Source organism: Thermobia domestica, chromosome 1, assembly GCF_964235325.1.
Source record: "Thermobia domestica chromosome 1, izTheDome1.hap1.1, whole genome shotgun sequence".
In the NCBI taxonomy this organism is placed as follows: Eukaryota; Metazoa; Arthropoda; class Insecta; order Zygentoma; family Lepismatidae; genus Thermobia; species Thermobia domestica.
In genome coordinates, this window is record NC_137454.1 from 69,504,589 (window position 1) to 69,519,803 (window position 15,215).

Here is a 15,215-nt window from a genome sequence, read left to right on the forward strand (position 1 = left end):
CTTCTTGGTTTGTTACGGTACTTTTTTCTTGCACTTTGAGTTTAGTTAATCACAGGGGTAAAAGTGAATCTGAAAAGGTAGGGGACGAATGACGTCACGCCGTCCTCCGTACCTATCTTTGCCCATTGTAATTTTTAGGGAAGTGGAAGGGCGCCATAGATGTTTTAGGAAGTGGATGGACGACATCCCCTCTCGTTCCCTTTCAGTTTTACCCCTGTTTAACCAGTAAAACACATATGACAAGCTGTAGCTATAGCTTCCAGACAGTTAATAAGATGGTTAGACACCAAACAGCCATCTCCTGTATATGGGTTGAAAAACTTACACTAGCTGGTAACCAGTGCAATGTAAGTTTGAAAATGAATCAAGTTAGCCAGCCCAGAACTAAACCTAGGATTCACACGTTCTGAATTTTGTAAGTGCTTTTTTCCATTTGTAGAATCCTCTACAGGAAAAAAGGCGGTATTTGGATAAGAAAATCGAATGAAGGCAATAAACCAAAAATTTACTTCTTTTTTAAAAAGAAACAATCGACTTTTATTATCTGTCCATTTCATCTTCTCCATCTTCCTCCAACACCACATTTCGAAGCTCTCTAAATATTTATTCTCTAATTTCTGTAGTGTCCAAGTCTCTGAACCATAAAGTCCAATGCTTCATATAAAGCACTTGACCAATTTCTTTCTTGGTCCAATATTAAGGGTGCTAGTTAAGAGTGACCTTTCCTTGTTGAATGCTTCTTTGGCAATTCCCGACCTGATCTCTCTGCTGCAGTGCGTATCTTTCGTCAAAATACTTCTAAGATATTTGAAATGGTCGACCTATTCAAGTATTCTCTTCTACTCTGACCCGTAAGGGCGAATTTCCACGTGACATTCTCATCACTTTCGATTTTTCGATGTTGATTTCCATTCCATATAGTTTTTCAGTGTCAACTATTTTGTCAATCATCTCCTATAGTCGTTCTTCGGTTCTAGCTATAATAATCATATCATCTGCATACCTGATCTGCCCTCCAATCTTGAAATGTCCAATTTCCAGTAATGCTTCCTTCATTAATCATTCACTGTAAATGTTGAATGATTGGGGCGACATACTACATCTTTGTCTGACTCCTCTTCCAATCTCCACACTCTTGGTTTCTCCTTTATTCAAGCGCATCTTCACTCCTTGACTCCTGTACAGGTTGCGAGTGAGCCGTCGGTCTTTCCAGTTCTGTATTTCTTTAAGTATTTGCAAAAGTTTCGTCCAGTTGACCCTCTCGAAAGCTTTCTGTCAGTCTATGAAGCACAAACACAACTACAACACAAACACAACTTTACGTCCAGAACTCGTTCTGAGATAATTCTCATCAACCCAATGGCTTCTCTGGTCCCTTTTCCTTTCCGGAATCCGAACTGATCTTCCTCCAATATCTCTTCTACCTTATTTTCTAGTCGTCTGTTCAGAATCCGCGCAATTATCTTTCCAGTATGGGAAATAATGCTAATGGTTCTGTGATCGCTGCATTAGTTTATTATTTAGATGTTATTAGTATGTTTATATTTCTCCCGAATCAAAATTAAGGACTATTCCAAAAAGAATGTTAATACTCTCGAATGAGATTTAAGGACTATTCCAAAAAGAATATTAATACCATAATAAAATGTTCATACTCATCAACATATACATAAGTAATATAGGCTGGAATATATCGCGCTCTTAAGACCTCGAAAGATTCTTTTCTATATTTTTTTGACGGATTTTTTAATGTTTGTTAGGTGTATAACGAATATTTTCACCTGATACGAATAATAATCACGTGTTGTTAATTGGGAAGTAACAACGAATTCTGTTTCAAGTAGACATTTAAGAACGTACTGAAATTGATTTTTCGTGTTCTACTAAATGTACACGATTACTGTTTGGTATATTAACAACAATTCGCTAAACGCCATATCGTTAACACGTTCGCTGCTGAGAACGCCCATCGGCGTCCAGTACTAAATTTGGCATATGCGCCGGACGCCTCTCGGCGCTTGTCCCTGCAGCTGATTCACTTGTACTGCACCTTGCACCAATACCTGCACTAGCGCTGGCGGGAAAGTGAATCAGCTGCAGGGACAAGCGCCGAGAGGCGTCCGGCGCATATGCCAAATTCAGTACTGGACGCCGATGGGCGTCCTCAGCAGCGAACGTGTTAAACATAAAATGTCTGAAATAGTTTGTGTAGTGGCTTAGCGAGAAAAAGCTTGGCATAAATGAACGATATTATATAAGAAATTTTATTTTTCAGTTAATATTTGCTTGTTTTTATTTAATTTTCAGATCTTGGCAGCATACGTGTGGGTTACAGTGTAACTAAAATAATCGACATAATAAATATAGGGCCCCTTCCAGCAAGCATTACTTTGAACAAAGAAAATAAAAGTGCTCTTACTTATGACTGCCTGGTGGTTCAATTTTCTCGTGTCTTTGATCTTCCTCCCAAAGAGAAAACTTCTCTTCTTATACATTTTCATCCAGTATCGTCGAGATTCAGTGAAAAGCGACATGATGTTTGCAGTACTATTTATCTTGAGGTAAGAATAGTAATGTGTAATTGTCAAAATTAGTAATAAATACATCTGAAACATCAGTTATTATATACAGTAACGTGGGGTAAAATCGATCAAAATTCACAGTTTCTTATACATTATACTAGTAGGATGATGGCAAAAATAAAACTAAAATTTTAGAATTCCTTCATATCTTACCTTTCTAACATGCAACAATTTTAGCTTTGATCGTGTAATTTAATAAGTTTATTATTATTTGTTTAATTTTGAGTGATCACCCATGTTTTTCACCTCATAAAGGCTTCTAAGTAGTGTTACGAACTCTATCAATATTTATCATATCTCCGGAACGGTTTGAGATATTAAGTTGCTGTAACGGCATTTTGATTGTTTTGTCTGTTGGAAACCATCTAACTCCTTAGATAACGATACTTATCTAAGCACTTTTCTGAAATAAAGCCTGTACTAGAAAAATAAATTTTCAGTTTCTTGTTACTTTGTTCCTATTTATCCGAAATGCATGGTATCATTGTCATAGTATCTGACACTAAGTTACTTTAGATACACCGCCTCGATCATCTGAGTTGTTCTATCACTATTGTAAAGCGCTCTCAAATTTAGATATTTGTAATACTATTGCATCCTTAGGTGGCAACACTCAATAAAAGTGTTGTATTTTAATGTTTCGTTTTATATGTAGATCTAAAATATGTAAAACCTGACGTAGTGCCATTAGAAAAAATATAACATTTTATTGAGATGGCAATACTGTTAATCTATGGTATTGTCGAGTATGTCAAACTTTTTCCCCCTTCACATATTGTTTGGTCCAAAAAATATTTTGTCAATTGATTTAGAAGTGACAAGGAGGAGTCCCTTTAAGTGTTGGATGATAGCAGCTCCTTGAGGTTCTTCTCTCATTGAAAATGTATTCGTATCTAGATATAAACTATTGATAAATGAGAAAATAACGTTCTTTTACGAATTTTCAATTTATAAAACTCTTCTTCAAGTTATCTTTCATTTCAGTTTTGTTGTTTATAATAATAAGACTACAAGTTATCTTTCAGGTACATCATGGTCCGACAATTCCTATTAACGTAACAGCACTGGTTACTATTCCTTTTCTAACTCCTTCTACGGATGTGATGGATTTTGGCCAAGTAAAATGTGGAACTACTAAAGTATTAACTCTCGTAATAAGAAATTCGTAAGTTCCCGTTCCTCTCATTCTGATTCCCTTGTTGTTAATAAGCAATGATGTAAGTGTGTACAAAAACTACTCCATAGTCATCGAAGTCGAGTAAAACATAATAAATATAATGTATGTAGTATAGTCACCGGCACGTAGCATGGCTGCTCAAGGTCACAACGTGCTGGCCGAGGCGAGCTTTTACATTATTATGTTGCATGGTTGGCAGGTTAGTTAGCTACTTTGCACTGGAGAAGGAATATTGCAGTGTCCCAGAGTTATGAGATATGCGTCTGTGTATAAACACAAACATAATATTCTAGTAAATACGCGAAAATATTGTCACTCACATTGTATCTTACACAGTATTGATTAATGTAGGGACGTGAATTTTTTGTTTATTTTCTGCCCAAAGGAGATATTCTTTACGACAAATTAGTGCTATTGTTCGTGTTAAACTAAAGATACAGTTATTTATTTCAAATTGTGTTATTTTTTCGGATAGTTGTAATAAAATTTAAATATATTACGCATTTTCCCGGATTAAAATAAAAATGGATTACAAAAATAGAAATGCCATCATTTTGAATGAAATGATGCACTTTGATCTCAAAATAAATTTTCAAACATAAATACACGCACACATGTCATTATTAATGTATTTTTATCATTTCTACTATAAGGATTCCCTTATATGTTATTAATCCCTCTATGATTGACTATACTGGTTGTTATTGTATGCTTGAATAATTGCGTAGGACTAGCAGCACTGCCGGTTATTGGAAAGCTGATTGACGCAAGGATCGCTGTTCAGAATTCATCTGCTTTTGCAGTGACCTTGAGCTGCCATGCTACGTGCCGGTCACTATATATATAATAAATATGTTACTTCAGCAAAGCCACTGAAGTATAATGAAGTATAAAAAATGTCACACTATAGCCATATACACTTACTTCAAGGATAGTCAATAATTTGTGTATATTCTCACAGTTTCCACTTTTTAATGTTTATTTTGTTCAGTAGAAGAATAACTAGAAAACCTGTGATTTGCTGACACCAAAATAATACATTATCTACATATCTGTTACTATACTTAGACAATTTGAAATTCAAATCGTGTTACGCGTAAACATTTAAAGAATAGATATTCTGAAGCGAATAGCGAAGTTCAGATATGAGGTAGTTTTTATCATATCACTTTAACTGTAGAACTTAGGGGCGGGGGAGGTGAGGGGAGAAATATATAAAAATAAATAAAACTTAATAACTCTTGAAGCACCCAATCGATCTTGATCAAATTTTCAACATAGATGAGCTTCTGGCCTGGGATGGTATTTATCTATTCACTTTGACGATAGAACTTAGGGGAGGAGGTAGGAGGGGGAGATATATATATAAAAATAAATAAAACTTAATAACTATTGAACCACTCAACCGATCTCGTTCAAATTTTCAACCTAGATTAAGTTGGAACATAAGATGATTTTTCTCATATCACTTTGACGATGTAACTTAAAGGAGGGTAAAGACATTTACAAATGATCGAAAATGACCGATATTAGTGTCGAATATATAGTTTTTGAGGTCGTTGAGATGAATAGTGACACTTCTGATGCCATTTAAATCCAAATTAAGCCCCGAAAAACTTGTGGGAGGGGAGGATATATATATATATATATATATATATATATATATATATATATATATATATATATATATATATATATGTGTGTGTGTGTGTGTGTGTGTATTTATGTATTAGAGACCTGCACGGGCCGAATTTTTCGGCCCGAGCCCAATGCAGCCCGAACGTACCTAGGCCCGGCCCAGCCCGGGCCCGAAAAGTTTAGGAGATTTTCGGCCCGAGCCCGGCCCGGCCCGATAAGTTTTTTAAAATTCTTGGCCCAAGCCCGGACCGGGCCCGATAAATTTTAAAAGTTTTTGGCCCGACCCCGGCCCGATATTTAAAAAAAAAAAAATTAGCTCGAGCACCAACCTTTCTCAAAATTTAGTACTAAATTTGACCTAACCTCAGAAACCTTTTCTAAACTCTGGTTTACAACCTGACGCTTGCCTCTCGAATGGTACCATTGCCTCCTAGAACTTTGCCTGTCATCGAGAGAACAAAAACTCCATTCCCTGTAACAAAAATCTAACTTAATTGATTTTTAGCATAAAGTGAAGATGGCAATATTGTTTAGCGACAGGCAAAACATTCCCACCCCTTCTTGTTATATTTTGAGTTCAGCGAAGGTCAAGGTCAGAGCTCAATTTACCTCATAATGCCTGCAATCCTCTATAGTGAAAGTGGAGCCGCTAAGCAACACAAACTGTAAATAGCTATTGCATTCTTTGTAACATTTTTCACGGACACATTTCTTCAACGTTTGGATTTATTCCAATTATCGTTTAACGAAAGTCAGTAATTATTAAAGAATTGAAATTGATCGGCCTCAGCCCAGCCCGACCTGAAGAGAAATCAGTGTCGGCCAGCCCAAGCCCGGCCCGGCCCAAAGAAATAACAGTGTCGGCCCGCCCAAGCCCGGCCCGGCTCAAAGAAATAACAGAGTCGGCCCGCGGGCCGGGCCGGGCTTCGGGCCTCGGGCCAGGCCCGGCCCGTGCAGGTCTCTAGTATGTATGTATGTATGTATGTAATCAAAATTACCAATATCAGTTTCGAATTCATACTTTTCGGGGTCGCTGAGATGAACAATGACACTTCCGATGCCGTGGCCCGAAATATGGGGAGGAGAGAGGATATATAAAAATCATCGAAAATGACTTATATCAAGGAGTAGTAGTAGTAAAAAGTGAAAAAGTGACTGACTAACAAAACATATTACTATTTTTTCTTAATTTAACCCAGCGAAGCAGGTAATTGATGCTAGTCTTCTCTAACTTAAATTTGATGGCTTTATAAATGGATTTGGAACATGAGATAAAAAATGAGATGATCATAGTTTAGGTGCTTCATACACCAAACGTTCCTCGTAAAAGGAATAAAATGATGTGAAGAAATGGGGTACGTCCTTACAACAAGAGAAATATCATAAACTAAATACATCACAAAAGCAAATGAATAGGCGATGTTTCCAAATTCTTCTTTCGAAATGTTCATTTGCCCATATCAAGTATTTTTTTCAATTTTTACGTTCTTATAGTTTTATTCCTTTTATCCTTACTTACTTACTTTTCATTAGTATTTTTAAGTTCGTGAAGATGCTAAGAATTTAATTTAGTGAATATTAGAATGTATAAGTAGAGATACAGTACATACTCAGAGTGCTTTTTAGGTTGTCATGCAAGGCTTTTTTTTTTACTGTAATTTGACTAAGCCTGAAGTTCCAATCAACATAATGTTTAAAGTTTAATTCTATTGCAAGTCGAAACAAATCCTTTCTTAGAGGTTTGGTTGAGCTCAATATTCATGGTTATGCGTGAAACTTTTAGCGAATATCCAACATATCATTGCTGCATTGCTTAGTTATGTTCGTTACAATAAAATCGAAAGTTTCAAGATACACTTGTAGGATTACATAAACATAAATAGAGCCCAACTCTAGCTATCATTTCGTGAATATAAATGAAATAACCTAGGGCGGATTTAAAGGATACTTCTAAGTAAACTGATGAAAAGATCACACAGTGCACAGGAATTTTTTTATCAATCGTTTTTTTAACGTATACCATGAATATATACCTAGGTAGATAAATATATGCTATTAATTAAAAAAAAAAACTACTTCCCAAACTAAGCCACTCTTTATTTATGGGTGCAGATTCATGCACACAAACTTCATATTACTTTATAAAATACTATCTTCATGCTACGAAATATTATTTCTTGCAATGCTTATAGCCTACATACTTGTATTCTCCAACTCCTGCTCACAAAAACTGTTGATTCATGTCAAACGTCACAGACCATTGTCCTCTCGCACTCTTCACAGACTATTTACTAACTATACTATCACATTTTTTCACAGATTATTCACTATTACACTCTTCCACATTCTTCACAGACTACTCACTATTCTATCACATTCTTCACAGGCTATTCACTATTACAATATTTTGGAATTTGAATTTGTAAACAAATATAATATAAAGATTCTCGTCAACAGTTAATTTTCTTTTTTTCATTTAGAGGATGGATTGAATGTTCCTGGAAAGCTGAGATTGTTGAATTTCCTAAAAAGAAAAAAGGAACACCTGTAAGAGTCAAAAGTCTTCTCATTCCCTACAAATCCACAGAAGAAACCAAGAGTCTGCAAATGACTGACTCGGAAATGGAGGAGCAAATTAAAAGTATATTGCCGTTGACTGATAAACAAGATGAAGACGCAGGAGCTGAAGAACAAGAAATAATGAAAGATATTGAAGATCAGAAAGAAGAGAAAAAGGATGAAACGAAAGGCCAAGTAAGTAAAGGAGGAAAGAAAGAATCCCCAAAAGGGAAGAAAAAAGATACAAAATCGAAAATTGAGGACGCGGAGGAGACATATTCAAGAAAGGGAAGTTTCAAAGAAGATGAAGAATTGGCGGAAGATAAAGAATTGAAAGAAGAATCTCTTGAGGAAAGGAAGCAACAAATTCAAATAATGATAACAAAGTCTAAAATGGAAACAGAATATTACAAACACTTTTACATCATCTACAAGGAGGATACCTTTCAACCTGGGCAAGCTGCTGCTATTGATGTATATTTTGAACCAGATGAAGCGGTAATTATTGATTTAACTTTAAATTTCTATTTTTATTGGTGAATACTGTAATAATTTGATACCGAACTAAATGAAAATTTCGTATATTACATAAAGCAGCTAAATATGTGGCAAATAGGTAGATAATTACCAAAATAATAGAAAGACCTGAAACGAACGCATAATGTTGGACCACCTTTGCTCCAGAACAGTTCTGATGTGACGTGAAATGAAGACATAGAGGTAGTGAATGGTAGCAAATGTAATATTACACCATTACGCTTACAGGTCCGTGAGAGAGATTGGAAATGAAAATCTGCCCCGGATTTGTGTCGCTAAAACACGAAACACAAATTTTCAACAATGTTCAGGCCTGCGGATTGAGCGATCAGGGGAGATGTTGAGTTCATCCTGATGTTCCTCATACCACGCTGCAACATTTCCAACTGTGTGAACAGGTTCAATATCATCCTAGATTTTGGTGCTATTGCTTGAAAACAATATCTGGAACATAAGACGCCCATAGTTCCCCAAAATGTCGATATAATTTCGGGCAGAAACGCGATCGGCCATCATCAGCGCAAGATCCACATACATCAGGATATGGCTTCTCACAGCGTCATAGAGTGGCCGTCATATTTCATGGTTGGGCAGAGCACATTGAGGATAATACGCTTCATTGAACGTTCGTCACACATAAACATGGTCCAGTCATTAGTGGTCCATGTTGCATGTTTACAGCACCATTGGTCTCACGCTAAAGCTTTATAGTCCCTTATCAGCGGTTTCAACCGTGCAACCCAACTTTGCCTGTCCATGTCATGTAACTCACAACAGATTGTCATCGTCGATACAGACTGTGGGAAATGGTATTTGAGTTCCTCCATCACTTGCACTGCAGTCGCACGACGGTTCTGAGTGACAACCCGCTTTAATGCTCGTGGAGACCTGTCACTCAGGATTTTATTTCTACTACTGTTCCTCTTCACCGATGTGTTTTTGCCACGAGCTTTGTAGACCGTGTTCACCTTGGACACTATGCTTCGCGACATAGCCAACAACCACTTTTTGTCAGGCTCACAGCAAATAATGGAGCGCTAGCAATTTGATCTTTTTGGAAATCAGAGAGATCGCCCATTTTACACTATAACCGTCTTCTCAGTTTACTGCACCCTACCATTCTACTATCCCTTGCGTAATACGGAGTTTGGCCTAATACACACCGCCACTAACATACTTGCGCTGCGGTTACCACCTAATTGTTGCTAACCCACTTACATCTGACATGCTTCCAACTCCAACTCCAGATGTTTCTATTATTCATATAATTTTGAAAACTCTCTCTCTCTCTCTCTCTCTCTCTCTCTCTCTCTCTCTCTCTATATATATATATATATATATATATATATATATATATATATATATATATATATATATATATTAGGGTGGTCCTTAATTTTTATTTCCTAATTTCTTTGGACTCACCCCCTAAAATGGTTCCATATGGGACCAAATTAAGGAAGGAGAAAAATTAACTTCATTGAATAATAAGTAATGGTGCCCCAAGCGACCTAAAATTTTGAATCCGATTACAGTACATAATATATGGGAAAAATCTGGAATAAAATCTTGTAATTTAGAAACGGCTTAAGGGAACTCAAAAATACCCTAGATAATGGAACTAGAGGAAGAAGCACATCTAATGTTGTATAGTATTGTCACAGCGGCCATCTTGAAGTCCGCCATCTTGGATTCAGATCAAAATTTTCAAATAGGAAGAGGGTCACATGACATATCTTTTTGAGGTGGCGTTTCACCAAAAACACAAATCTGGCACTATTTTAAGGATAGCCTTAGTCGTCTAAGAATTATTACCTGTGAAAATATTTCTCTTTTTCACAAGTAATAAATCTTACACAACCAAATGTAAAGACATGAGTTTGGCTCAAAAAGAACAAGAGGGATATGCGCGGCTTCATTAGAAAGAGGAACGCAACAGAAAAATGCACTTCTGAAAATGATTTGTATGAATTTTACTCCAAAATACACGGAGGTAAGCATTTCAAGAAATGAAGAGGAAAACCCAGTTGAGTATGTAAGATAAAATGTAAATATGTGCCTGTGTGCGCCCGGACTTTGCAAGAGATGTAAAAGGGGAAAAGCTAATTTTAAAACTCCAAGACAGGTTGCTGCTCTTGATCGATACAAGTCCACTGATAGAACGAGAATACATATTCTGACAGCGACGGCAGAAACATTAGGCCATAATGTAAAGGAACTAGTAATAAATATGCTGAGAGAAAATACGTAGCGAAGTTGCATAAGACCACAAAAACAATTTCGGAGTGCATCAAGTGCGTTAGTTGTGTAATGAGACGGAAAACTACTGCCGAATTTGACTGGTAGAGAGACTATCGACGGGTTATCAATATTTATTACAGGAGATGCTCATGAGAGGCTAATTGGTGTTCTCAGTTTGTCATCATGAAGAGGAGAACGAACATATTATTTCTGCTACAGTTCATTAGCTTGAAGAATGAACTTGGTAAAGTTCGTGCAGACAGTTTGTTGTCACACTATTCCCTGCAATATGTGTCATGTGAACGGTGCTTTCATTCTGCTAGAGCAGATTCTCCAAAATGATCTTCTATACCTTCCTTGTAGACACTACATTTATGAATTGGTTTTAAAATGTGTATTTGACAAGTGTTGTGTTTCGTTTGCATCTGGACCGGACGTTCCCCTATTTAAGCATTTTCAGAACGATTGGTCTAAAATAGATTGTACTAACTTTATTCCAGAATTGATGATGATAATGACGTCAGATGTAAGAAATGAAGTATTGAATTTTGCTATCAAACTTGTAGAAGCAGGACACCGCAGAGAAGATTACAGTAAATTTTTAGAACTGACATTCTTGGATGGCATACCTCCCCGAAGAGTTTTCTTTCGTTTGCCTGGAACAATTCACCATGCAAGGTAGATGGGGAAAAGCAATATACTGTTTAAAAATATTTCTCTTTCGCCAACATTTTCGTTTAACGAAACAAATAGAAATGGGTCTTCGGAGAGCATGAATTTTTCTGATACGATTATATGTCCAAGCTTGATTTAAATGTGATCAAGTATCCCATTCATCATTACAAGACCTGCAATTTTTTGAAAACTTTGTACTGTTATAGGCAAATAGATAATGAATTTTCTGAAGTGGCTCTTTCTAAATTTTCTCGGCATCTCTGGTACTTGAAGGAGGAATACGTAGCACTGGAGTTTTTTGATGATGAAGTTAACATAGTGGAAAAACAAAAATTGGTTGAAAGAATTAAAACTGTAAGGAGAAACCGTGAAGCAGCAAAGAGGCTTGACGCAAGGATAATACCATACAAATTCTTGCGAAAAGAGAAATCAGTGATTTTGATACAACAAACAATTTTTTCTCGTGAGATTTAAAATACCCAAAGGGTTTCTTGAGTGTGATCCGATTTCATGGTCAGATAACAATGACTATCTTCAAGGAAAGACAATAGTTAAACTCATCTCCGTAATAAACGATGCAGCAGAAAGGGGAGTGAAACTAACAGAAGATTACAACATCGTTTTTACGAAAAATTAGTATCAGAAACAGTTTCTTTTGCACATATTGAATTCTCATAGATAATCTTTTCCTAGATGTGACATAAGTTAACTATATAGTATATAAGATTGAAAACCTATTGGAAACTTACCCCAAAGCTACAGTACTACATAAAAAAGAGATATTTCAATTTCTTCCATGTTATATTTTTTTTTCTTCATAATGGTCTATGAATCATCTTGATGGAAAAACTTATTGGTAGTTCATGGGGAAACAAAGATTTAACTTTCTCTAGCAGTTTGTTTCCAGTTTATGTAAAATACTTCCAAAATTGTTACAAATATGTGGTCCATAACTACAATAAAATAACATTGCATCGAAGCATTTCGTTTTTCACACGTAATAACTCTTACAAGATTATTGGTAGCTTGAAAATAATACGAGATTTGTACTTCTGGGAAAACGCCACCTCAAAATGATATGTAACATGACCCTCTTCCTATTTGAAAATTTTGACCTGAATTCAAGGTGGCTGACTTCAAGATGGCCACCATAATAATGCTATACAAAATTAGGTTGTTCATGTCCTCTAGTTCCATTATCCAAGATATCTTTCCATTCCCTTAAGCCGTTTGTAAATTACAAGAGTTTATTCCAGCTTTTCCCCATATACACGTGTACTATGTATTGTAAACGCATTCAAAATCTTAGGTTGTTTGGAGCACCATTTAAAATTATTCAATGGATTAATTTTGTCCCATATGGAACCATTTTAGGGGGTGAGTCCAAGGAAATTCCTAAATTTATTTTTGCCCATATAAATAAGGACCACCCTAATATATATATATATATATATATATATATATATATATATATGTGTGTGTGTGTGTGTGTGTGTGTGTGTGTGTGTGTGGTAAGTAGTAATATACATAGGCGCCGACTTGAAGAAAATATTGGGGGGTCCAAACAATGGATAAACATATCGTCGTCATATTCAGCCGGTTTCAATTAACTGTTTGATGAAGCCCCCCACCACCGCAGATCTCGGTCCTCTACTCCGCTGCAATATTCACGCTGCATTGATCTTCACTTTCATATCAGTGCTGCCAGAGTGTTGGTTGTAGCTTCGGTCCTCTATTCAACACCGTTTTGAAAACGGCCTTTTCTATTGAATAAGAAGCCTGACCCTAACGTTGAATTAAAGGAACGACGAAGTTTACAACATAAATTCTTGCTCCTCTTTGTTAATTCTTTCTCAACAGGATCATATTGGTGGGGCAAGGACCCCACCTTTAAATATTGGGGGGCCAAAAGTGTCCTGCTTCCCCCCCAAAGTCGGCGCCTATGGTAATATAAAGATCAAAACTCTTACCGAAATATTTGTACTTCACAATTGATAAGTATTTTAATTGGGGACTTTTCCACTGTTGAAATATTTCTTTTTTGAAAAAGAAAACACTGATTTGTGTGGTCTTATCTTTCACTAACAACTGAAAAAGGTGATAAAAGTGACAACTCGACCTGCCCCAACGGTATTAATTTTTTTAAATTGTATTTAGCCATTTAAACTACATGTACTGCAAGTGGAAATACATGTGCCACTGGCATAGGAATTGACTGATTAGCATAACAATAATGGCAATGACAAGGTCTCCCGAATTCCCGGGTTTGATTTTCGATGCAGTCGTGCTTCATTCTTTGAATTGACCTCCGAATATATGGAGCTCTTTATATATATTCTCGTTAATTCGAACTTGGAACATTGGGAACATTGTGCGGTTCCGCAGGTTTACAACTACCACCAAGGTCTGTAGAACCAATCGGGCCTCATCTTAACCAAGCCTGTTCGAGCTGTTCGCTCAGTTGAACCGAGCTAAGCCCGTTAACATCACTACACGGTTTGGGCTTCTGCTTCGGCTCAAAACTTTCACCGTGCAGGTCTCAGCCTTGGTGGTGAGAACTACAGAATATACTTATGTTAGTGTTCACGACATTTGAGGCTGTCTCGTTATAAAAATCCATTGTCGTCTTGTTAATCGAGACGAGGCGAGATGCTAGCAGTATCTCACCTCGTGAACAACACTAAAAATATTCCACATTACTGCTTACATTTCTTATAGCTTTCCCTATCCAGTCTAATCAGGCAATGATTTCAAAACGAGTTAAAACGAGCTAAACGAGGGAGCCATTTTTTAAACTCGACTCGACTCGAAACTCGACCTCAAAACAGCGACTCGTCTCGGAGCTCGACTCGAGAAAATTACCTTTGACTTGACTCGAATTCGCTTCGAGTTTCGAGTCGAGTCGAGTTTTAGCTCTACTCGTGCCCATCCCTAAAGAATACACATGTAGATTAATATATAGAATAGCAGTATAAAGACTTATACAAAATATTATAGCAATTTTCTTATATTTTTAGTGCATATTCTAACACCTATTTGGTGTTTTAGTTCCAGTTTTAATATCTCCTTTGATCAGTTTTTTTTAAATGCATATTTGGCGATAGTGCCTGTATATTCAAGTTTGAGTCATATGTAGGAAGAACTTAAAAATGCTAAACAATGTATGTTGGTTTTCCAGAAACCATATAAGCGAAAGTTGGTGTTCAAAATAGAAGACAATCCAGAAGAGTTAGTTGTTATACTCAAAGGCACAGGTGTTCAACTACAACTAAATGATAATGAGATCCCAAAGATTACTTTTGATACCGTACTGCCATATCCTGAATTTGAAGAGAAGCAATTGACTATAATAAATACCTGTATATTTCCTTTAGAGATAGTCTTCAGTGATTTCGATAGGTAAGAAAATAGAAGAACTCTTTGTTAAATATAGTAGATGATAAGTTAAATTATAGTGACATTACAGAAGAATTGCATGTAATCATCCACTGGAAGTTAATCATAATTTGCTATGCAACTCTAAGTTTTAGAGACATGTAATCATTACCTGTATTTGAGAACATTAGAAGTTAAATCCAAATTTTTATTGGTGTAACATTCACTGAACAAAAGTGCGCATTGCTCAGTGCGATCAATATGAATTTTGTATTCTGCATATGAGCTCCCGTTTACTGGACATGATAGTGGTTGTATTTACAGCTTTAGACACCATATACAATAATACCTAACTCAACAAATTTTTGCTTGAGACTTCATAGTTCTATCGCAGATATCATAGTGATATGCAGTTATTTTTCTGGCAATAC

The 15,215-nt window shown here is 36.3% G+C and overlaps 1 protein-coding gene across 1 annotated transcript in view; it reads left to right on the forward strand.

Moving 5' to 3' along the window:
* LOC145685811 (hydrocephalus-inducing protein-like) overlaps positions 1-15,215 on the forward strand; it is a 461,224-nt gene that overhangs the window by 34,038 nt on the left and 411,971 nt on the right. Inside the window, exons 4-7 of the mRNA XM_081758381.1 lie at positions 2,308-2,561; positions 3,608-3,747; positions 7,878-8,454; positions 14,588-14,808. Of these exons, the coding sequence (XP_081614507.1) occupies positions 2,308-2,561; positions 3,608-3,747; positions 7,878-8,454; positions 14,588-14,808 (1,192 nt within the window). The remainder of the gene's footprint in view (positions 1-2,307; positions 2,562-3,607; positions 3,748-7,877; positions 8,455-14,587; positions 14,809-15,215) is intronic.